A 24,808-nucleotide genomic window follows, 5' to 3' on the forward strand; every position below is an offset into this window, starting at 1 on the left:
CTGTACTTCAAAGTACATTTCATTAACATTTTGTATTTTCCGGTTCTAGAAATATGCACACATGTACGTTATCTTGCTCTTTTCTGCACAGGACTTTTGTAAATAATTTGCCCACGGGACTTCCCTGGTGGTCCAGTGGGTAAGAGTCCGCACTCCCAATGCAGGGTGCCCGGGTTCGATCCTTGGTTGGGGAACTAGATCCCGCATGCCGCAACTAAGACCCGGTGTAGCCAAAATGAATAAATAAATAAATATTTAAAAAAATTATTTGAAAAAAAAATAACTTGCCCACAATCAGCTGGGGGCGATATCTGCAGTTTTATTGGATCCCACTGGTATGTGAAACCTTCCCAGCACCATGCCTGCAACTTTCCCTTCTCAAAAGCTGTCCATCCCTTTTCCTGCATGGCCATGGCCCATTAGACTGTGTGGTCCTCCTCTGAAATGAAGGCTGAAGTAAGTGTCAGGTGGGATGGTCTTTGTTTATGTGCTACTGGAAAGAATTTCAATCACTTCTCTTGAGGAGGAGGGGAGAGAAAATCTTGAAATTAATAAGTGTTCTTGATAAAAAGTCTAGGCTACTTACTAGGAAATTAAACAGACTCAATACAGCATCTAACCACGTGGGTGAGTGATGCATTGGGGCCTGAGAGTAAGATACGACCACTTTTACTCGGTCACCGGTACCTGAGAAACTCGGGTTAGGTCTGCTCATCAACAGAGACTATTTCAGCACTAAATCTAATAAATATTCTGAACAGTGCAGGATACCTCCTGGTTCATGGCCCCTGCGCTGACTGCAGCAGCCTCTGTGAGCCCATCCTGGCATGATTCCAGCTCCTTCCTAAGCCTCTTTAGCAAGAAGACAGTAAAGGAGGTATGGGGGGAGGGGCGGGAAAGGAGGGGTGGGAGGGAGAAAAGAAAGATGAATGAGGGGGCGTACACTGAATCACAACCAGGCCAGTTTATTTCTGTTCTTTGAATGGAAAATCTTAATAGTCTATGCTCTTTGGTCTTGACATTTCTAAAAGCCATCGTCCGATTTTCCTTCCGGCGTAAATTAACAAGTAAAAATATTTGGTCTATTAGCATTACCATTTTTCAGTGTTACAAAGACTTGCATTTATTCTAATGGGATAGTGGGCGCCTTGTCCATTAACTCTGTACTAGATATTTCTGTGATTAACCTGCACTCTATACTCAAATATACAAAAACACAGTGGCTCCTTATTATTCGTGGGTTCTGTCTGTTAATTTGCTTACTCTTTTTTTTTTTTTTTTTTTTTTTTTTGCGGTACCCGGACCTCTCACTGCTGTGGCCTCTCCCGTTGCGGAGCACAGGCTCCGGATGCGCAGGCTCAGCGGCCATGGCTCACGGGCCCAGCTGCTCCGCGGCATGCGGGATCCTCCCAGACCGGAGCACGAACCCGTGTCCCCTGCATCGGCAGGCGGACTCTCAACCACTGCGCCACCAGGGAAGCCCTAATTTGCTTACTCTTTAAAACGTATTTGTAACTCAAAATCAGTACTTGGGACATTTTTGTGGTCATTTGAGAACACGTGCAGGGCAGGGAAATGCAAACAGGTGGGCACAGGATGATGCTCTTACTCTGGTACTGTACACATGTCCTTTACAGCGGCTGTTTAGTCTACTTATTTCTTTCTTTCTTTTTAAAATTTATTTATTTATTTATTTATTTTTGGCTGTGTTGGGTCTTCGTTTCTGTGCGAGGGCTTTCTCTAGTCGCGGCAGGCGGGGGCCACTCTTCATCGCGGTGCACGGGCCTTTCACTGTCGTGGCCTCTCTTGTTGCGGGGCACAGGCTCCAGACGCGCAGGCTCAGTAGTTGTGGCTCACGGGCCTAGTTGCTCCGCGGCACGTGGAATCTTCCCAGACCAGGGCTCGAACCCGTGTCCCCTGCATCGGCAGGCAGATTCTCAACCACTGCGCCACCAGGGAAGCCCTAGTCTACTTATTTCTTATTTTGTGCTTTTGGTTGCTTACTTCACTGTTTAACGTGGCCCCCGAGGTTGGGCTGCAGTGCTGTGTGGGGCTCTTATGTGTGTGAGGTTGTGCTGAGCCTGATAGAGAAAGTGTGTGTGTCAGACAGGCTTCCTGCAGGCATGAGTCCTAGGGCTGCTGGCCGTGGATCCAATGTTATGATGCAACAGCACACTAAATAAGGTGCCTTTAAATAGAAACACACATAAAGCAAGGTGATACACAGATCAGTGATGCAAAGGTGCTAGAGGCGTGTGAGCACCTATCCCTATGTTTCCTCCGGCAGTGCTGCTTCTGTATCCCTGACCCTGTGTCCACAGGGGCTTTACGAGCATCACCACCATGAATGATGAGAACTGACTGCCCATCAACATGCACACGCACAGAAGCTACATGTCGGCGGCCAGCTATGAAGCCTGTCACTCTGGACCGTCCCCACTACAAAGGGGAAGCATGGGCGGGGGGTGGATTTCTATTTACGGGCAAACGCTTCTGGCTGTCAAAACAACCTGCAGGGTGTAAGAGGTACAGACTGAATTACATTCTCTCCATTAAAATTAAATTTATGCTTCAAAAACATGTATTAGACCAGAGAAAAAAACTTTAACCAGTAGGGTCATAAAAAGTCACGGTAAGCTGGGAACATTCTGTAAGATATTCAGGGATGCTTTGTATAAAAATGTGCCCTGAAAACTGCAGGAAGCTGCCAAAAGAGAAGAAGAGATTGAGAGATCAAGAAAAGAGAGAGAGACAGAAAGAGAGAGAGAGAGAGATTTTCAGCACTTAGCAGCGGTAGGAACAGAGAAATGAGCCTGTTTCACTGGCAAACCTACCCTTTTAAAGGACAATGTGGTCTCTTGCTTAGATGACAGTATAAGCTCCAAAGAAGCTTAGAGTCAGAAGAAATACAGGGTTAACTTGGAAAACAGATTTGTGTTTTTAGAAATGACAAATGTGTTTATTATTATGAAGTGTTTGTTCACATACTACACCCCAGAGCCCTGATATATCTTAATTCTTTCTTCCCTTCTCCTAACGATGCAAATGATAGATTCAGTCGCCCCACACCTCCCAGTAAGTAGTTCTTCATCTGATGTTGACATTAAGGACATCTTCCTCTCCTGTAGCAGGGTGACTGCTACCTCTTATGTGACGTGAGGGTGACGCGCCCTAAGGATGAGGCTGAACACACACCTCGTGCGATGTGAGACCCTCGCAGAGCAAGAGCTTTTGTAGGGTCCCTGCCACACCAGGCGGGGGTGACCTGCGACAAGTGGGGCTCACGTTACCGACTATGTCACATGCCTTTGACGTTCTTTATCACATTTAATGCTCACAATAACTTTATGAGACAAGTACTATCACCCACATTTGCCAGAAGAGGCTCTTCTGACCCCTCTCAGCTCTGTGTGAGGTCCCCGCCTCTCTGCATCCGTGGGCCTGGGGCTCCCAGGCACCCGCGGCCCCTTCTCCTTGGGCTCAGGCCCAGCCCGCTGCCCCAGCCACTCCAGGACAGGGCCACTGCAAAGCCCACTGGGTGGGGGGCTGCCAGCTTCGACACCCCTCAGCCATGGAGATTTGCCATCCGGGAGGTCTACAGACAATTTAGGGAAAAGCTCCTTTGCAGCATCTCCTCAGCACTCAGGTGACAGGGTTGCACGTCATTGGTGGGTCTGCCGGATCCCTTAACACCGACCCTCTGCTCGGGGATCACACCCACCTGGCCCTGTGCTCTCCCTAGAACGGCTTCTTCCAACTTAGATACAAGCAGAGGCCCTGCTACAAGGAGTCGGGATTTTCAGGGCCTACAATTAAAGAGAGTCACTTTGCAATTGAGAAGATACTCCCCTTTTACGCAGACGTAGAGAATGGACTTGAGGACACGGGGAGGGGGAAGGGTAAGCTGGGACGAAGTGAGAGAGTGGCATGGACATATATACACTACCAAACGTAAAATAGATAGCTAGTGGGAAGCAGCCGCATAGCACAGGGAGATCAGCTCGGTGCTTTGTGACCACCTAGAGGGGTGGGATAGGGAGGGTGGGAGGGAGATGCAAGAGGGAGGGGATATGGGGATATATGTATATGTACAGCTGATTCACTCTGTTATAAAGCAGAAACAAACACACCATCGTAAAGCAATTATACTCCAATAAAGATGTGAAATAAATAAATAAATAAATAAATAAAAAGATACTTCCCTTTTGTTCCTAAGTAGAACATTTTATTACTGCAAAGACGTTTCATCAACACAGAGCACAGATAACATGCTTACACGACTCTGCTGAGCAGACCTCCCTGGCCTTCTACGCGTGTGGAGAGAGGCCCGGGGAGACAGCACGCCTCCTGCGGCTGGGTCACCCTGGAGACGTGCCTGCTCTGGATTTCCGGTTCCCTGTACACGAAATGAAGGAACAGTGACCTCTCCGGCCCCCTTTGGCTCTAGAATTCTGAGTCAATGAAATATTCAACAGATGACACGCACGGTTCCTGAGGTGCCCACGCCATTCCCTGTGAAAGCTGCCGTGTGATCGCGAAGGTGGGGTCTCGGGCCCTGGTTCCCGTCCACTGTGACGGGTGGTCTGCTAACCGGGTCACATCGCGGGGAAGAGGCTGGTGAGGCTCAAGCACAAGCCACACGAGCAAGGGCAGGGAGTGATGAGCTTTCAGAACACAAAGCAAGTCTTTCATGCTCTAAAGACCATGAATATATGTATACACTTTGTGTGCGGAAAGAACGTGACAAATATTCACCAAACAGTAGCTGCCTCTGGAAGGGGAGAGAAGGGACCCCGTTCTCGGTCGACGTGGCAAAATGGGCTTCCTCCATCCCCGGGGCCGGCCCGCAGGAAGGGCGACAGGCGCAGCTCTCCCAACAGGACCCGTCCCGGAGATGCTGGAAGGGTTGGTCTTGGTGACACAGAATGGCTGACTGTCTCCTGGTTCACCCGTCCTGGTCCCCTTCCTCCTTCTGTGGGAACCAAAGAAGGGTGAGCCGGGGGTCCTGGCCGCTGGCCTGAGGTCCCCCCAACAGGGCAGGCCAGTGTCATGTTGCTGCGGGGCTGGAATCGATGCAGCACGTGCCTCTGCCTGGATTCTGCATCTATCGTGACTTTCCAAGAAGAGCTGTCGCACCTGGTGGGGCCTCAGGGCCCCCGGGGGCAGAAAGAGGCAGTACCCACACTCGGCTCAGCTGGAGCGAAAACAGCTGCACACCAGCTGCTTGCTCGCTGGTTCTACTTGGCTTTGCATCTCGAGGAACGTGAGGAAGACCCAGGGGAGGATGTAGAAACGTAGAAAAAAGTACTTTGAAAACGGAAAAGACCTTGGTGGACGCCTAGTCGAGTGGTTTCCGAACCAGACGGAGGAGCCGCGGGGTTTCACAGAGATGCGAGAACCAGAGCGCAGAGATGCTCCCTAGAAAGCCGCTGGCAGAGAGGATTCTGCCGATTCTGTGCAGGAAACGAGCTAAAAACACTGACGACCCCCTCTCTTTACAGACGAGGAAACGGGACTCAGAGAGGACTGCGGGGCGGTGTGTCCTCAGAGAACTCCCGCCCTGTCAGGACAGAGCTGTGTCATCCGCACGTTACACTTTATAGTGGACACTGATGGGACAAAGAAGACAATTCGGTCGTCCCGCAGGGTCGGCTTTGTCTTATCAATGACACTTTGTCCTGTATTGTAACCACTCACGTCTTAGTCTCAGTTACTTCGGCTTTGAGTGCATTCTTCTGATTCCACTGTATATCTGCTCAAAGTTTGGCAATCATTAGAATAGAAATAATAAGTGCCTTCTGACTACTCAGGTATTATATAGAAGACTTTTTTTTTAAGTGGAAGGGAGGGTGAAAATAATCAATGCGTGGCATGTCCTCAGGTTGCTATAGTTCCCTCATTAAACACTTGGTCCTAAGACTAATTTTAACTCCAAAACTTAATTTTTTTGTCTATATAAAAGCTGCAGATGATGAAGTACCATTATTTGTCTGGTAATTTGCTTAGGGGGCAGGTGTTGCATGGACTAGCTTTATAGATGTCCCCAACCAATGAGTGAGCACTTTAGAAGCTAACTTAGGTCACCCAAATCATGTCTGACCAAACATTTTCATCATGTTAATACTACTGACCTCATTTTATGATACATTTATATGATATAGTTATATGATAATTTATAAATTATCTGTAGAATTTAGAAAATATAGACAACTCGTGTGCACTGTGATATGAATTCCTGAAATTGTGATCAATACAAAATATTGATTTAATAAAGTATCCAACCAATAAACTGTTGAACTTTGAACCTTGGGGTCTGAATCCCTGTTTTCTCCTATGAGTTCCTTTTCTGAATCATTTAAATTATTACGATGACGGTAAACTACTCCAAATTTGGGGGCTGATTGCATCATACCATTTAAAAACACTGCTGGCCCAGGTTTAGTAAAGCTGGTCTTTTTTCTTTCTTTGTTTTTTTCTTTCTTTGTTTTTTGGGTTTTTTTTTTTTGGCTATTACTTTACCCCTTAGTCCTATGTAATTAGTGTAGAGATAGGATCTCATTCATACTATCAGGTCACCTACCCTTTTGTAGATGTTCTAGCACTTTTGTAATATAAAATCAAGTTCTTATTTATCAGTTAATTAAAATAGAGTTCAATTAAATTTTGGATTAAGTAAGCATTTAATTATCCAAATCATTGGTAACCCTAGAATCTGGTGAAATTACCAATGAATCAGGTATAAAAGATCTCCTTGAACTTTATAAAATGTCATTGTATTTGTCAATGATCCAACTAGAAGACTGAAGATGACAATTTTTTTTTTTTTTTTCCCTGTACGCGGGCCTCTCACTGTTGTGGCCTCTCCCGTCGCGGAGCACAGGCCCCGGACGCGCAGACTCAGCGGCCATGGCTCACGGGCCCAGCCGCTCCGCAGCATGTGGGATCCTCCCAGACCAGGGCACGAACCCGTGTCCCCTGCATCGGCAGGCGGACTCTCAACCACTGCACCACCAGGGAAGCCCGACAATTTTTTTTGAAGTCTCATTATTTTTATTATTCATCTAGTTTATTCTAAAAATCTGTAACAGTGGTTCACAAGGTACGGTCCACAGATCCTTGGGGCCCCCAAGACACTTTTCGGTTAGGTCAAAATATTTTCATGATAATATTAAGACCTTAGTACCTTTTTACTATGTTGATCTTTAATCTGATGGCACAAAAGCAAAGGTGGGTAAAATCGCTGGTGCCTTAGGGCAAACCAAGGTAACAGCACCAGCAGGTTCCTGTGATGGTGATGCCCCGCACCCTGCCACAGCCAGCGTAAAGCCAATGCTGCTTACACTGCATGTCCTGGATGGAGGAGTGAGTCTTCCTTGGGGAGGATTTATAATTTTTACTCAATCTCAGCCCTCAGCACATGCTTCAGCATCCTGTGGGACAGATGGGAGGTGTGCAGAAAGGGTTTCTGCTCCTACTGAGGACGGCGGTCATCTCGAGGATGAACACCATGCGACTGAGCTCCTGAACCCGCCGGGTCCCTCAGAGAACGCGGCTGCACTTGAAAGGACCTGCAGACAAGCCGGGGCCAGTCAGGCTTGGGGATTTGGCATTTCCTCAAACGCAGATGAAGGGAGCCCGTCACTCCGAGGAAAACAACTGACATCATTCGCTGCCGATTATAAAACTTGAACATTCAAGCAAAACTTAGACTCTTGGAATTATGACAGCGTCCCAGGAGTTGAAGACTTTTCTGATGAGATCGATGATGACATTAACATGGGGGGCTTTGTTGTGCTTACCATACAATGAAATTGTCAGTATTTGGAAGATCTGCATTGCTCAGGAAACCGGTATTTTCCAGATGACCAACACATGATGCTACAACATCACGTAAGAGAAGAGGGCCCATCTAAGGGCGAGACCGACTAACAACAGGGTAGGGAAGGGTCTTCTGAGGGATTCAGATTCTATGCGGCAATTACTTTGAAAAAACTAACACTTGGGGCTTCCCTGGTGGCGCAGTGGTTGAGAATCTGTCTGCCAATGCAGAGGACACGGGTTCGAGCCCTGGTCTGGGAAGATCCCACAGGCCGTGGAGCAGCTAGGCCCGTGAGCCACAACTACTGAGCCTGTGCGTCTGGAGCCTGTGCTCCGCAACAAGGGAGGCTGCGATGGTGAGAGGCCCACGCACCGCGATGAAGAGTGGCCCCTGCTTGCCGCAACTAGAGAAAGCCCTCGCACAGAAACGAAGACCCAACACAGCCAAAAATAAATTAAAAAAAAAAAAAAAAAAAAAAAAAGCCTACCACTTGTTGTGTTTTGGCATAGTATCAATGAAGAATATCTACAACTATCTGAAAAGGAGACTGAAAGCACTTCTCCTTTTTCCAATTACAAGTCTGTGCAAGGCCAGATTTTCTTCATCCAAGACAGCATATGGGCACAGACTGAATGCAGAATTCAGCAATCTTCTATAAACCAGACATTCAAGGCACTGGAAAAAATCCAGGGCAATTCTACTCTTATCAGACTTTTTTTTTTGGAAAATTTAATTATTTTTCATAAAATATGTTAACATGTAATAGGTTTTTCTTCTTATTATTTGAATTTAAAACTTCTGTTTTAATTTCAGTATGGTAAATTGTGATAGATATAGCCCATATAAAAAAAACCTTAATAATTTGGGGTTATCGATAATTTTTAAGCATGTAAAGGGGGCCTGACCAAGAAGGTGAAGAATTGCTGGTCTACAGGCTATGAACAGTCCCAGCTGTTAAACAGGTGGACCGTTACATGTTTTACTTTCAACATAATTCATTCTGATACTTGCTGATATATAACTAAAATATCAATTTCTACAATGACTCAGATAAGTACAGTACAAAATTATCTTCAGAGGTCAAGAATATAAGCATTATCAATATTTTTCTTGTTACTTAGAATAATTTCACTCGCAAGTATTAGTAATTCTCCCGATGAGAAGGAAAGGGAATGGAAATAAGGGATAATTCAAGGGAATGGGTTGAATAACTTAGAAGAAAGCTCAGAGAAATATGCACCAAATTCTGAAAGTGTCATCAGTGGCCCCCACTGACTGAAAGGTGGACGAGGTAAAGGGCAGGATTAGGGCCTTTTTACAGTGGGATGACGGGCGGCTCTCTCCATTCCACCCCCAGTGTGTGTTATATTGAAAGGGGGGGGGAGGGAGGGAGGGAGGGAGAGAGAGAGGGAGAGACCCATGTATCCATGAATGATTACTGAACACCACTGAAAATGTTTAGATGCCCTGCCAGGCTGTAGCCTGAGACCCATCACAAAACCCTCACTGCTAACACCTAACTTCATTTTACCTTTATTTATTGGGCGGTTCAACCAACCTGTGCCTGCCGTCCCCACGATGTTCTAAGTCCCATCTCTGTTCTTTCCACTGTGTTACACACCCTCCACCCCTGCTCGGCACCTCTGGCCAACGTTACCTTGACTGGCCCCTTAGAGCAGTGGGGATTATTAACCAGGGGGGATTCTGCCCTACAGGGCCATGTGGCACCGTCTGGAGACATTCTGGGCTGTCACAGTTAAAGACAGGGAGGGGCGGTGTGTGCCACAGGCATTGGTTGGGTGGGCGCAGTCCAGAGATGAGGCTGAACATCCTACAAGGCACAGGACAGTCCACCTGACAGAGACCGTCAGTAGTGCCGAGAAGGAGAAAACCCGGCTTAGAAGCAGGAAAGGATTTTGCAGTAATGACATATAAAGCCTTTGCCTTTGACCTTTTTCTAACTTTCTGTTCTCCTCTTTCAAACGGTTAATGTGATGTATATACTGTAATACCCACCTCCACCCCCGACCCTGCCGCCCCGGGCCACTGGCTTAGCGTCACTAACAAGGCGATGGGGTGTGGAAGCCCAAACTGGGATCCCGCCGCCCCAACCTTCTAGTTAATGTGACCTTCAGGTTATCTGCGTCTGAGCCTCAGTGCCATCCTCTAAAATACAGAGAAAAATAATAACAATGACGCTGTTCAGCACAGTTATGAGGATGGGAGACAGTGTGCCAGAGAACGGAGCACACTGCCAGACCCACAGCAGGTGCTCAACAAGTGGACAAGGACGCTGTTGACCCTCACGGGCACTAACTGAGCAGCCCTGTCTTCATCAGCCGCCGCAACGGAGAAGTACAGAACGGAGAACCGGCATCGCGGCGACAGCTCATCACCTGGGAGTAAAAGACAGGCTTGGACCTCAGGTAAGGCGACCGAGAAACACCCCCACCGCTTGAACAAGTGTAAATGAGCGCCCCGAGGCTGGAGCCTGGGGTCCTGCGGTCACGGCACCGTCCCAGCCCGCGCTCGGCCCCAGCCGAGGCTGTGCCACGGTGACACAGGCAGCCAGACCCCAACCGAGGTGGCTTCGTCCTCTGCTCAGGACAGACCCTTCGCGGTGTGCCTTGAATAAGAGCGCCCGATGCTACTTCCCCAGTCAGCCGGCGTTCGCACGGCCCGGAAGGACAGCCGGCAGGAAGGAGCGTGCGGGCTTCCCGGAGCCCCGTCCTGCTCCCCGCGCTCCCGGGAGAAGCCCCAGCAGGCCTGCACCGAGCGCGTCCGCCGCTGGGGGGGGCGCCTGCCTCGCGAGACGCGACGCAAGCGCGGGGTGGTCCCGTCTTTCGCGGGAGACCCCCCCACCTCCTGCGTCTGCGGCGACCGTGGCGCCTCCCCAGAGTCTTAGGAACCTGGAGCTCAGGTGCTCAGATCTGTCTCCAGAGCCCTTTTTCCCGGCTCTGGTTTGCTCGCTGGGACTTGCCTTTCTGCAGTAGGTGCGGGTGTTTTGCTTCTGATTGGAACGGCAGTGCTCATTCTACAGTGAGTTACTGGGTTATTAAAAAATGAGTCTCCTCCACATTGGCTACCTTTGGGACAGTGGACGCTCCCCTGGGATTCCATGAAGAGGAACGCAAAACCGCGGCCATTTCCCAGGGATGAACTAAAAGATATTACTTACTGAATGTGAGCTGTGTTTTTATATCATTTTAACTCATGTAATTAGCTTGTTCCTCTTATAGGTTGCAAGGATGACAAAAGAGCAATGCTATTTGTGATACTAAGTGCATTCTTAACATATTTGGCGTAAAGTGAGCAAAGGTGATGGACTTACTGACAAGTGCACCCAGGGGGTCATACAAGTTATTCCTATTGCCCCTCCCCCAGGCCCTGCTTGAGAGGAAACAGTGCTGCCGACCCGCCTCACAGCTCTCCCCAGGGACCTTCCCCGCCCGGAGCGGGAGCTGTCAGACCTGCCCCGCTGCACGGCAGGCCCCCACGACGATGGCTGTTCTCTTGCCCTCTGGACAGCCCCTGCCTGACTGGTCCCACCTCACCTACACCCACTCGCATGGCTGGCCTTCTCTCCTGGAGCCTGATCAGTAAAAATGCCTACATACTCGCCGCGGGCCCAGCTGGTGGTTGCTGCTACTGTGCTTCCAGAACAAACGGTTGGTTTATGCGTGGCCTAAAAATAGCCAGCTTCAGGTAGATGATGCCTCTTAAGTGTGGGCGGCACCTCGCTGGGTGTTTGGCTTTGACTCACTGCAATAGGGGCACTTCTGCTCCAATGCCATACACATTTTTTCCCCTGGAAGGCCTTCTGTTTTGTAAAATCATGCAGAAAGAAAGAGAAAGAAAAAGAGAAAAAAGAAGAAGAAAAAAGAAAGGAAGGAATGGAGGAAGGAAGAAAGAGGACTTAAAGGAACAACAGGGCTAGGACCAGACCACTGGAAACCCAGGGCACATGGGCACCAGGGCCCTAAGGAAACCAAAGTCAATCAGTTAAAATCGCTACCAACGTGCAGTTTCATCACAGCCCATCCCTTGCATCCGCGCAGCCTTGAAGCCCGGGGGCTCATCTTCCCCTTGTGCAGGTCCTGGGAGATATTCTCTTCTAGCACAGGGCAGCGATACCAGAACTAAAAGGTGGTCCAGGGCAGCCTTTCTCCTCTATCACGTTCCACTTGGCTTCTCGGGGACCCCTCAGGTCCACGCCGCCCAGCACAGTGCAGCGCCGGGGTCCTGAGGCCCTCACCCCGTTCCTGGCGCTAGAGAGAAAGACTTTCTTCTCTGGATCTTCATAAATACACTGTCCTGGTGGTCACTTTAACTGTGAGACACCTTGCCGGCCCACCTCCAAACATCACCACGCAGGAGGAAATGGAGGACCCCCAGGACCAAATCCCTGTTTACCAAACACCCAAGGGCCCTACGCACAGGGGACACAGCGAGGGACCAGGCTGAATCTGACGGTCCGGCGGCCGAAGCACCAGGGGTCGTGCCAGCCTCCGGGTGGAAGGGCCCGTGCCTGACGTCCACCGGGCACTGTGGCAGTTCAGACGCTCCCTGCTGAGCGACTGATGACTTTTCAGCAGAGGACAATGACCAAACACTCTGAAATGACCGTCAGCTCCAAAACTCAGACGCTCTAGTAGGAAAGGGTACCAAAACTCCCCCTTCATCCCCATGTCAGAGCTCTGGATGGGTGGGAAGCTCACCCTGGAGAGAAAGAAAGAGTCAAGGTCTCCCTGACACTGTCACTGGGGTGGGACGTAACGAGGTACCTGCGGTGCCTCCATGCACATAGCCAGCCTCCAGGGACTTACTGTGAACTCCCCGTTGGGGGTGGAGAGCTGTGCGAAAACAAAGCAAGCAGCCGGGGTTATACTTTTACCAGGCAAACCCTGTCCTTTTGTAACGTGGTGGGCGGGGTGTGTGGGAAGATGAAGCTATGTTCCTGGGAGGGACCTCAGTAAACACACGGGGTCTCGGCAGTACAGGAACGTCCCCCCTGGGGACGGGAGCCACCCCCGCAGGCTGCTGAGGAGGGGGGTTCGAGGTTGCTGCTATCCTGCTAACGGTGGCCCAGAGCAGCAGATGACCTCCATGTCCAGTTTCTGGAGGCACCCCTCTAAACTGCTGTTTGAACTGGGGTGACCTAAGTTACCCCAATAGCTCCAGTAACTCCCATTTGGCTAAATACGTCTCCTGTGGTCAGCCAGGACCTTGAACAAAAATCGGCTGTGCCCCCATCATTGAGAAAATCCCAAAGTGCAGAGAGAGAGAGAGAGAGAGAGAGAGAGAGAGAGAGAGAGAGAGAGAGAGAGAGAGAGAGAGAGTGTGTGTGTGTGTGTGTGTGTGTGTGTGTGTGTGTGTGTGTGTGTGTGTGTGTGTGTGTGTATGTTTAGGAGAGAGAAGAAAAGAAACTAAGTATCAGAACACGATTTATTTTTAAAGTTCACGTGGAAAACCTCTGAACTCACAAAAAGTGGCTCCCAAGAGTAAAAACTTTCAGGCCAGTTAGAAAGCAATACTTTTTGGATGCAAAAGCAGCAGCCATGTCCACTGTGGGTCACCTGAAACCAAGTTCAAATGTGCTTCCTGCAGATTAGCTCTACCGCTGCCGAACTGCCGTCTGAAAAATGAGACGTGCTTTGGGTAATCCAAGAGAGAAAACGAGTGCATGTCAACGGTCGTGACCCGTGTCGTCTGGATGGCGTCGTATAGAACCAGCGCTCACTGTGCTAACAGAAACTAGGACGCGGCGCTGAAGTTCATGCGCACATACGTGGTTCACATACACGTGTGTGTACATGATTTACAGACAATTCTAATCATTTGCTTTAACCTCTTACGAGCGGCTCCTTACATTTAGTCAGTGTTCACTGAAACCCATGGGTCACAATGTATAGGAAGTGAAATTAGAAAAGAACCCTATAGCCTATTTTGAAAATAGCAACCATCTGATAAATTATATTACTATATTCTACACAAAGGTATCAAAGAGAACCCTTAACACAGATGGAGAATGAAAAAAGCTCACGACCATAACTACCTTAAATAAAATTAAATATCAGTATTCTGGTATCAGGTAAGAAGAGAATGACCTAGTGTATAAGGCAGGAACGTCAGTGTATAGTATCTTTAAAAAAAGACCTCAGTTTCTCACAGACAAGCTTAACAAAGTTATTAACAATCGTATTAACATTTGCGTAGCTCTTAGAGTTTTTGAAGCACTTTAACATCTATTATTGCGCTCTGTCAATGCAACGGAGATAGCTTTCTACAAAACAGAAATGCGATAGGAGTGTAGGCAGGAGGAAAGGTTAAACAGTAGAAGCAGATGAATTTGTTCAACAAGTCAAAATAGTTAATTCATTTGTTTGAAACAAAATAGCTTGGATTATATACCCCTGATTGTCTGCCTTCTTGGGCAGAAAAAGGGCAAGAATAATTTCCATATATTTGCATCCGCCGTTAGTTTGCAGTCAAGGAAATAAAATCCTACGCTTTATTAGAAGAAAATCTAACGTAACCACAAACAGCACTTCCCACAAATGGGCTCAGCACGGGGGTGGGGGGACTCACCCGGGGGCCGAGGTCTAGGGCACAGGTGCTCTGGGCAGAGCAGCTTGTTCTGATCCTCCCCCCTCCTTGGTCAGTGGTGGCCTTCTCCCTGTTTCTGAGCTTCAAAGCCTTGTACTGAGGTCTGATCCCTCCTTCCCCTCCATCAGCTGCCAGCGCCTCCTGTTCTAACTCTTGTTCTCCCCCTGAGTCTCCTTCGTCTGGTTCTGGGGCCTTCACTCAGGCTCCTGCTGTGATGCTACGGACCCTCTACCAGGTCAGGTCCCCACCCCCCGCCCGCTCCGGACACCCCAGCAGCCTGACACTCCTCAAGTGCTCTCGGTACCCTTTCAGTGGGTCTTCCCTGCACCGCATTCAGTGCAGACTATGAAGCGCGGCACTGGGGGCCTGCAAACGCCACCCTCTGTGTCCTACCAGCTGTGTCTCTATGTCTCTGCGCTCACCGCCCCATCCACGTAAGCCACGGCACCGGATTTCCTCCCGGTCCACGCCTGCCGTCCCGCCCTCTAGACCTGTAACCTGCTCCTGGGAAACCTCCGCATCGACGGGCCCGTCCCCAGTGCTCCCCCCGTAAATCCTTCCCTGACTTCCCTGTAACTCAGCGCGGCCCCCTCTCCTTCCTCAGGCTCTTACGTCACGGTAACCCTTCCCTTCTCCCCAGGGGTAGATGGCGAGCCCCTCGAAGGCAGGGCCTGTACTTTCTTATTGCTGCATCCCTGATGCGCTAGCACAGTGCCTCGTTTACTGGAGATACTCCATCTCCGTTGAGCTGTGCAGAAAATCATGTATGTTTTTTTATACAGAAAACAAGTGTGCAGGCAGGTGAGGTCATTCTTGGCTCAAGCCTTCAGAAAAGAAGGAGGCCTCCAAACACTGCCACTCACCCTCCTAATGAGCCATCAACAGCCAGTAAATGACTCAGCCAGGGGATGTGATTCAAAGCTGCAACAGACGTGAGCCTGAGTCACACTGGCAGCTGGGCAGTTCGGTCCTGCTTTTCATCCGAAAAGACGGAGGGAACGGCCACAAGAATGAGCGAGTGAAACAGGGGCAGATGTTGTAACTGGACAAACAGCTCAAGGCTGGGTCTCCAAGCGGGGCAGGTGGTCACTATGCGTGACAGAGGCAAGAGAGCAGGCTAATCAGGCCGAGATGCCACAGCTGCGGAGGTTCAAGCCCTGGGCAGTATGTTCTCCATGGGGACCCAGTGTGAGGGAGGGCGTGTGTGTGAGGTGGGCCCGTGGGATGCTTTCACTTTGCTGGTAGAGCAGAAAAGTGCTAATATGCACATCAGATACTACGTGAAACTTAGCAGTGCTTTATTTGCTGTTGACCTTTTTCTTTTGGAGAAAACTCTTAAGATTGACCACATTCTAAATTATGAATAACTCAACTTAGAAGTTATTTACGAGTCTACACTGAATTTTACAGGGTTCAAACAGGAAAGAAGCCTATCCCATTTTTTTAAAAAGGTGAGAAAGAATCAAATTTAAAAAATAATTTGGATTCAGTTTTAAAATCTTCTGGGAGTATGTTTGCATATTTTGAGTATAAACAAAAGTTTTCTCGCTAGCATAGAATTTTAGAAAGGGGTTTAGGATCATTTGCTAAGATAGCCTCGGTCCTTTCATCTGACTGGGGACACGATCCTTGCAGGAACATGCGATAATCTTATTTCTAAGCGCTGCTCCAGTTATGCCAGAGAAAAGAACAAAGAAATGATCAGCCTATGGAAAGGCATGGCAGGAGGAAGAAGGAAGATTAGAGGAAAGAAGAAGAGAAGGAGGGCGACGGGCTGCGGGGGAGGCAGTTAGGAAAGACGGCGAAAGGCAGGAGGAAAGACGACTGCAGCAGAGCAAGACCCAGAGAGACGGGAGCTTCAGAGGCGCCTGGCGTGTCTGAAATCATCAAAGGGGACGCAGGCTTTGCCATCAAGGGAGACGCGAGGAGATGCAGGATGATGCCGACATGGCAGTGTGTGTGTGTGGGGGGGAATCCACATCTTCCAAAAAGCCATAGAGGACCTCAAAGCTGCACAGTTACAGAAACATTCAAGGTTAGACAAACTGTGACCTGAAGAGAGTGCCACAGCAGTTAAAAAAGAAACAGCCACTAATACTTAAGTTTCTGACCCCCAGGCGTGTGGTACGACTTTCAGTCTATTATGTCCTTTAATCGCAATGCCAATCCAGGGGGCAGGCATTGGTAGACCCACGTGATGGATCAGGTAACTGACAGGGAGGGGAAGGCGCTGGTCTGAGACCTCGCGTCTGGTAATGGAGCCGAGGTCTGACCCCAGCAGACTCCTCCATTCACTCCTTCATTCACGCTTTCACCAGATGTTCACCACTGGGTACGGCCAAGCTCCTGGGTGGCACTTACTGGAAGGAGCTGGTGAAGAAAACAGACAAATTCCTCGCTCTCGGGACCTTATCATCTAGTAAGAAAGACAGTCAATAAACAGCTAAATTAACCAATGTCTAACTGTAAAATTTGAGAGATACTAGGAATGAAACGGCTAGAGAGGAGTAATGGAAAATAAAGCAGGCCAGGGAGTCTGACGGAGCCTGAGGGTTGGGAAGGGGCCACAGAAGAAAGAAAAAGCCCACAGAGGTGAGAGAGCCGGGGGTGGGGGACGTGCAAACACCCCGGGAGAAGGCGCGCGGCGAGAGCGAGGTGGGCAGGTCCGGACCGTTTTATTCTAGGTGCTCTGGGAAGGCAAAGAATGATGTTACCTGGGCTAGGTGTGAACAGGCAGGAGGCGCTGGCGGGGTTCTAGGAGAGATGACAGTGGCGTGGCCGTGGCTGGTGACAGGGGAGGTGGAAGGGTGGACTGGAGACGGAGCGTGGGGGCAGGAAGAAGAGGCCTGGGGGACAGAAAGGATGTGAGGGGCGCAGAAGGGGGAGCCGCCGAGGACCACGCTAGTCCTGGGCGCTGCTCTGACGTGTGTGCACGTATGCCTTTGATTTTCTTGGCATGTTTCTTTCTTCCTTTTTAAAAATTATAGTTGATTTACAATGTTTCAGGTGTACAGCAAAGTGATTCACTCACATATGTACATATATATGTACATATGAATATATCTATTCTTTTTCAGATTCTCTTCCATTATAGGTTATTTCAAGATACTGAGTATAGTTCCCTGTGCTATACAGGAGGTCCTTGCTGGTTTTCTATTGATATTTTACATCTTAGCACATTTCTTATACCGAAGAGTGAGCTAGATTTTAAACTGATTTTAAAACTGGTGTTTTACATGCGTATCTTTTATAAGTGATTCGTGTGCTAAAATCTCCGTTTCCACACTGAGCTCCCCCTGGGATGGCCACCCTGCCCTGGTCCACGCTGTCCAGGAAGGGGTGGGGCAGAGGAGGGAGAAGGCCTTTCTAACCGGGCCACCTGGGGTCGGACCACAGCTCTGCCATCCCGCTGGGCAGCTACAGGGAAGTCACAGCGCTAAGCCTCAGACGTCACATCCACACGTGGCAACTCTCCCACAGTTTGCTTGTGAGAATCAAATAAGATCACTCGCAGGAAGCCCTGGCCTGTAGCAGAAGGTCAGTGTTAGACTCTCCCCCTCCCTTCCTTCCCCATCACGGTGAGGAGAAGGCCATCGAGAGGTCCTCCGAGAACCCCCCTGTGACAGACGCATGGTCTGAGCCTGTCTCGGGTAACCGGGATGCACTCCAGGGAGGTCCGCAGACCCCGTTTGGGGTCCTGAAGTGTCCATGCACGGCAATTCTCGCTCTGTGACAACAACCTCAGCCCCTGCCTAGGGCAGCCAGATAAAATACAGGATGCACAGTGAAATTTGGATGTCAGAGAAACCACAGGTATTTTTAATGTATAAGTATATTCCAAACATTATTTGGGACATACTTATACTAAACATTTTCTATTGTTTAACTGAAAGTAAATTTGACTGAGCAACTGCTATTTTTTTTTCTTTCTAAATATGGCAAATCTGCAACCAGGCAAATCTCTACATTGATCAGGAATAACTGCCCCCACACTCTCCCTTCACAGTCCCCCGAGATGCTCCAATGCTTCTCTGTACTAGAGGTTATGTCCCTCACCACCCTGGTTCTCTACTGCTTCTCCTTCTTTCTTCTCTGCATATTTCAGGCACCCACCTCTCACTCCTATCAAATCAATATAGGAAGGGCCAAAGTCTCTGGAGCAGCCCTCTGGTAGGTCCAGAATTTGACTGCAGGGTCATAAAGGATGCTGCTGTGGGGACCGTGTGTGTGCGTGCACCTGCTGTGTTCACTTCTTAAAACGAGGGCTGCGTTAACCACGCATCACAGGGAATACGTCTGGGAAGTTTTCTAGTAGCAGTGAATTAAACTTGCATCCACACAATGGAAGCTAATGGAAGCTGCTTAGACCCTCTGAGTAGAATCAGTTACTGAATAAACTGAAAGAGAAAAAGCTTTGAGTTCATTCAATAATCACCATTATCAAAAGTCAAGAGTTGGAAACCCTTTGTTTTATATCACACTACGCGAAAAGCACTTGAACGTGAGGGCTACGGTTTCATCTGTCTGAAGGCGCCTTTTATACAGTACATACTCGGGAGCTTCCGTTCCCAGTTTCAGTGCTGAGGGTAAAAACGGAAGAAGGCAAACAACCAATTAGTTCCAGAAGCATCCCGAGCAGCATTCCTGTTTACCGTCCCACAGCAAGACAAGGAGCTTGGTCCAGGAGGAAAAACAACACACCAAGAGAGAAAGCTCTGTTATTCAAACATCGTCAGGTGAACTTAAAGCACTTCTTATCAATAGTTACTTCACAGCCTGGTACAAGCTCGTTTTCTCTCTGTGGACTGGGAACAGAAAGTTCAGACCGGTGCTCGTCCGGGGACAACACTTTGAGCAGCACTGGCAGAGGAGACCCCAGAATTTTATACGCCACACATGGGGAGATCGCCCCCTTCTGGCCACTTCGTGGACCAAAGACCCTCTTATTCCCTTGCAGTGAAGGCACAAATACGTTCTGCACTCTAACCATCTAAGTCAGTCTAGGTATCCATGGAAACGCGCGCCCAGGTCAGAAAGGGGAGGGGTTGTGCTTACTCTTCTTGTCGTAAGTCACTGACGCTGCGGTCCAGGGAGATCATGTCACTCGCCACCATGTTAAATCCAAACTCTTTAATGCTGGCTTGAACTGCATGTTTGAATTCTGGTCCCAAAACCAACGGCTTGGCTTTCTCTCCAGGGCCACCAACCACTCCGTGAGGCTCGGGCTCTTTGGGTTCAAAGTTACCGAGGACCCCTGGGCGGAGCACAGGATCACGGTACGTGAAAGTCTGAGGCTTAAATGTGAGATACTGCCTCTGCATTATGTCTTTCTGGTTATCTCCTCCAGCATGGCGCTCTTGTTCATGTTTGGCCTTGTTTTTTCTTCTAATAGACTCTAAGTCCACTTCTACTCCTTCAACATGAGGCCAGGGCACCACGGGTTTGAATCTGTCATCCCCAGGAGCTAGTCCATTGCCCCCTCGGTCAGGCATGGGGTTATTAACAGCTCTGTCTTCCTACACAAAAGGGAGGGGGATATACAGTGAGTACATGAAGGCAACCACAACAGAGTTTATGACACCAATGTTCATGTTTTCAAAATAGCTGAGGCAACAATCAAATGGTTTGAAATATGAAACGGAAGCAGGCCATGAATCAGGGCCCCCATTAGAAGGTACCTTTCCCAGGGGGAACCAAGAAGAGACTACTTCCTTGCCTAACCGTTCTAAAACAAAGGGTTGGATGCATTTTTTTTTTACTTCTCCCCTTATAAACACGACTCTCTATCAAAGACCCCTTAATAAAGCATATTGTTGTTTTCTTTCTTTTTCCCTCATTTTTTGGCTGCGCCATGCAGCATGTGGGATCTTAGTTCCCCCACCAGGGATCGAACCCACGGCCCTTGCAGTGGAACCACGGAGTCTTAACCACTGGACCGCCAGGGAAGTCCCAAAGCACACTGTCACAGGTCAGAGCAATGAGGTTCTAGGACCTGTGAGTAAAGCAGGCACTTAACGGGTCCTGTTGTACAGTGTGGTTTTCCCAGTTGTCTGGTGTACGAGGAATATGATGTTTTGTCGGTCACACAGCCACATGGTGGCAGTGGTGTAAGGCATCACCCACCCCGAGGCTGGCTTCGTGCTCCCAATGCCAGAGGAGCAGGACTGGGATATGCACTCAACAGCCCCCATTAGGTATTTCCTGCTCAGTGAACGTTTAGCTGAGTGCCAAACCATAAAAAAAAAAAAGCTCTAGTGACTGTAACCGAGTCAGCTGGGGCTTTTAAACCACACCCAGGACCTAAGTGGGCCACGTTCCAGAGGCGTCCCAAGGAAGCACAGACTCTGTGTGTACGTACAGGTATTCTGGGAGGGGTGTCTCCCTTTCCTCACCCCCTGCACAGATCTTCCCGTCAGAAGTCCTGAGTGCAGGGTGTCCCTGGTGGCGCAGTGGTTAAGAATCCTCCTGCCCATGCAGGGGACACGGGTTCGAGCCCTGGCCCGGGAAGATCCCACATGCCGGGGAGCAACCAAGCCTGTGCGCCACAACTACTCAGCCCGCGTGCCACGACTACTGAGCCTGCGCTCCAGAGCCTGCGAGCCACAACTACTGAAGCCCGTGTGCCGCAACTACTGAGCCCACGGGCCACAACTACTGAGCCTGCACTCCAGAGCCTGCGAGCCACAACTACTGAAGCCCGTGCGCCTAGAGCCCGTGCTCCGCGACAACAGAAGCCACCGCAATGAGAAGCCTTCGCACCACAACGAAGAGTAGCCCCCGCTCGCTGAAACTAGAGAAAGCCCATGCAAAGCAACGAAGACCCAACGCAGCCAAAAACAAACAAACAAACATTTTTAAAAAAGAAATCCTGAGTGCTTTTGTTTCTGGGGTGTCACATGTGAAGTTTTTCCTGAATCCATGCACAGAGCCTTGTTTCTCAACATCAGCATCACCTCCGTGGCTTTAAGTATACTGATGTCCGCGTCCCACCCCTCAGACACTGTGATTTAATTGGTTGGGGCATCAGAATTTTAAAAGCTCCCCAGGTGATTTCAATATGCATCAGGCTTGAGCTCCTCTGGCTTAAAGGGAGCACCTCCAGCTATAACCAGCGGAGGGCGCTAGAGTGTGTGTGCAGCTGGGCTGGGGCGAGGTGAAGAGGTCAGAACCAGAACCGCAGACGGCCAGCTGGTCTGCCACCCCCCTCACGCCAAGATCCCCCGGTTCCTTAAGAGATTCATGAAAGAATTAGTACCCTCCCACTGACATGTTTCTACAGTGTTAGAGCTGTCTTGAAAAATGAAGTTAAAAACTTTAAAGAGTACAGAAGGCTCCAGGTGTGATGCTGATGTGCAGGTTGCCGTCTACCAGTAGTTTATCTAGAGACAAAGGTCTCTTTGGAAAGTCAGCTAATTCAAATGTGAATTCAGTCGATGTTGAAGTTTTGGTAACGGCTAGCTAAGGACTGACTTGAGAGAGTTCAAAAAGGAATTTAACAAGTTTATCTCTTTGTTTAGGTAATACTATAAGCATGTGATACAAAATTCAAAGGATCGCAAAGGGCATACAGTGAAAGGCAAGTTTTCCTACCTTCCCTTCCGCAGAGGTGCTCACAGCCAGCACTTCCTTGTGAATCTTCCTAGAGATATTACATGCAGGTATGAACATACATGTGTATGTATGACAAGAATTTTTTTCTGAACGTGGGACACAGATTTTAATTGACCGATTAATTTTAAAAGGAACCGTAAGACGTTACAACCAGTTCAAAGGTGAATCCAAAGAACAGACAAATATATAAACATCAAGAATACTGCAAAGAATTTACAAATAGAGGCAAAACTGGCAAAACTGGTCCATATCCAGAGAGCAGTAACCAATTGCATTCCACAGTACATGACTGCCATTTCAATGGACAAGACACCTGTGCATTACTAGCAATTTTCTATCATTTACAGGATGGTAAAACAGCTCAGAGATAATGAAAGGGTGAGCTAACATAGAAAGCCGAGTTGGATAATGCACCCCATAATCTTTTTGGTCCATTTCAAAGTTTCTCCACAATTTTCCTCCTGTAGCACAAAACTAAACACAAAATGCAGCACTTCGCTTAACCATCTAATGTGATGCCTTTGTCCAGGTACAGGTGGATAAGCCTTCTGGATCAGGTTTCTGACCACCGCACCCCTGAGTCGAGTAGCAGGGACGTAGCAGAAGCCTAACCTGTGAGCTCTAAGGGTCAGAGTAGGGCTAGTCTGGAGGCAGGAAGCAGCCTTGCCCGAGATCCGTGTCCCGAAGCACTGAGGGCTCTGGTGGGAATTAACCCATCCTGAGGAGAGGAAGCCAAGCACGCCTCTGTCACAAGGAGGTAGGCGCGGAGGCTGGGGGTGATTCCGGCGATGGGAGAGTGTCCTTTTCTCCACTTATCTCCCGTTTCCAAAATTATACTATACAACCGCAGTGTTGTAATAAACAAAATAGAGAGGTCATTATAAAACTCTCAGATACTGGACTCAAGTTGTTGATGTTGAACAAAGTACCCCACAAAAAAGGAGGAAGACATGGTCCCCCCACTTCAACTTTTCACATCAAGGCTCCAGTGAACCAGTAACGGGGTAGGTAAAGAATGAGGGGAGGGGAAAAGGGACAGAAAAGTACACTGAACAGGTCACCGAAGGTCAACAGAGCATCCTCTGTAGTGCTTAATATTCCACTGGGGGAAAACGGCTTACTGGAAGAATGCGCAACATGAGAGGACGTGAGATCAGGTCCCCGAGTCGTGAGAGACGTGCTGTGGTTTAGGTGCGTGGGGTCTGATGTGAGACTCGCAAACTTAAACGTTTCTCAGACTCCCCCACCTCAACAAGAGAACGATTAATGGATTCGAACTTCGTGCTCATCTTCCTCCAAAAATTGTTTTGATCTTCCCTTTGTCTAACCTTTGACCCTGTTTGGCCGCGAGGCTCGTGGGATCTTAAGTTTCCAGATCAGGGATCGAACCCAGGCCCTCGGCAGTGAGAGCTCAGAGTCCTAACCACTGGACCACCCAGGAGCCCCCTAACCTTTCCTCCTTGGTGTTCTCTGTAGATCTGTTAGGGGCTTGCCTGTCACTCCTCCTCACTCTGGCGTCTCCTCTCCCGAGTGAGGTGCAGGTTCATTTGGTCTTTCCTACCCCCGTTTCCTCAACCCACATCTCACTTCTCATCCCCGGGCCCACAGTCAACTGCTTCCTCGACATTTCTGCTTGAATCAACCTGGCACCTAAACTGAAAAGACCCCAGAATGAACTTACCATTTACCCCACGTCGCACACCCATTTCCATTACTGTCCTCCCCACCTCGGGGACGGGAACCACTGCCCACTCGGCCGATCAAACACCAATCCTCCGTTTCATCCCCAGCCTCTTGTTCTGACAGCCTATCAACCCCTGACTCCTGTCGATCCTACTGCCTTGTGTAGCCCCTGAGTCCGGGCACTTTCTCCATGCCCTCACTGCTGTGAAATAAGATTCGTATTCTACGGCAAGACAAGAAAAATTTCAACACAGCAGTTCTTCTCTGCCCCTTGGCCTCCTCTCTCCCCCACTGTGCACTGTGTGTCTGCACTATACATCAACACAACCCCCCATCGGCAGAAATACCTGCTCAGCCATCAAGAGCAGCATTCTCCCAGCATCAGCGAGACAACTCCTTACAAGATAACATTCCTTCTTGAGCTTGTAAGGGCTCACGTGACCCACCACGATGCCCCTTAGATCTGGATCATGTAAACTGTTAATAATACGGCATTGGATGTACAGCCCTCTGTCTCAAAACACTTATATACCTGTGCCTTGACTTCTAACAGGCAGAACAGTGCTCAGAGCCTTCTCAGATGCTCTTCCTGGGTTATAATCCTCAAATTTGGCTCAAAAATTTTTTCCATTTCTTTCTTAGATTGATTAATTTTTTGCCAACACTGCCAAGGCCACTCTGCCCTCTTAACAGGATGACTAGAACAGGAAGAACAGTGACGACTGCAAACACTGTGTTCTAAGTGCTTCAGGCACATTAACCTATTCAATGCCAAGAGTTAGGTTCTGTGATTACCACCCCCATTGCACAGACAGGAGAGCCAGCAGAGAAGTGAACTGATGTCGGGATCAGTACAAGGCAAGGCTGAAACGTGCAACCAGGCAGAGCCCGTGCGCCTGAACCCCGGGCGTTAGTGCTTCTCCTTCCAACGCGTGCACTCACTGTCTCTCGTCATTACTGTTCTGCACAGCAGCGGGTGTGACTTCCCTGAAATTCAAGTATGAACACGTCCCTTCCCCTGCTTCCAGGCTCCACGCCGGCCCTCTTCCCTCAGGAGAGCAGACACTCTTCCCAGAGCTTTTCTGGCTC

The 24,808-nt window shown here is 49.1% G+C and overlaps 1 protein-coding gene across 4 annotated transcripts in view; it reads right to left on the minus strand.

The window, feature by feature from the left end:
• Window positions 1-24,808, minus strand: part of GALNT7 (polypeptide N-acetylgalactosaminyltransferase 7) — a gene marked incomplete at its 3' end in the record, with an annotated part of 116,526 nt that overhangs the window by 36,769 nt on the left and 54,949 nt on the right. For all 4 annotated transcript variants that reach the window (XM_079707206.1, XM_079707205.1, XM_079707203.1 and 1 more), the window contains exon 2: window positions 19,481-19,941. In XM_079707206.1, the coding sequence (XP_079563332.1) occupies window positions 19,481-19,941 (461 nt within the window). The remainder of the gene's footprint in view (window positions 1-19,480; window positions 19,942-24,808) is intronic.

This window comes from Hyperoodon ampullatus (genome assembly GCF_949752795.1).
Source record: "Hyperoodon ampullatus genome assembly, chromosome: 6".
NCBI lineage: Eukaryota > Metazoa > Chordata > Mammalia > Artiodactyla > Ziphiidae > Hyperoodon > Hyperoodon ampullatus.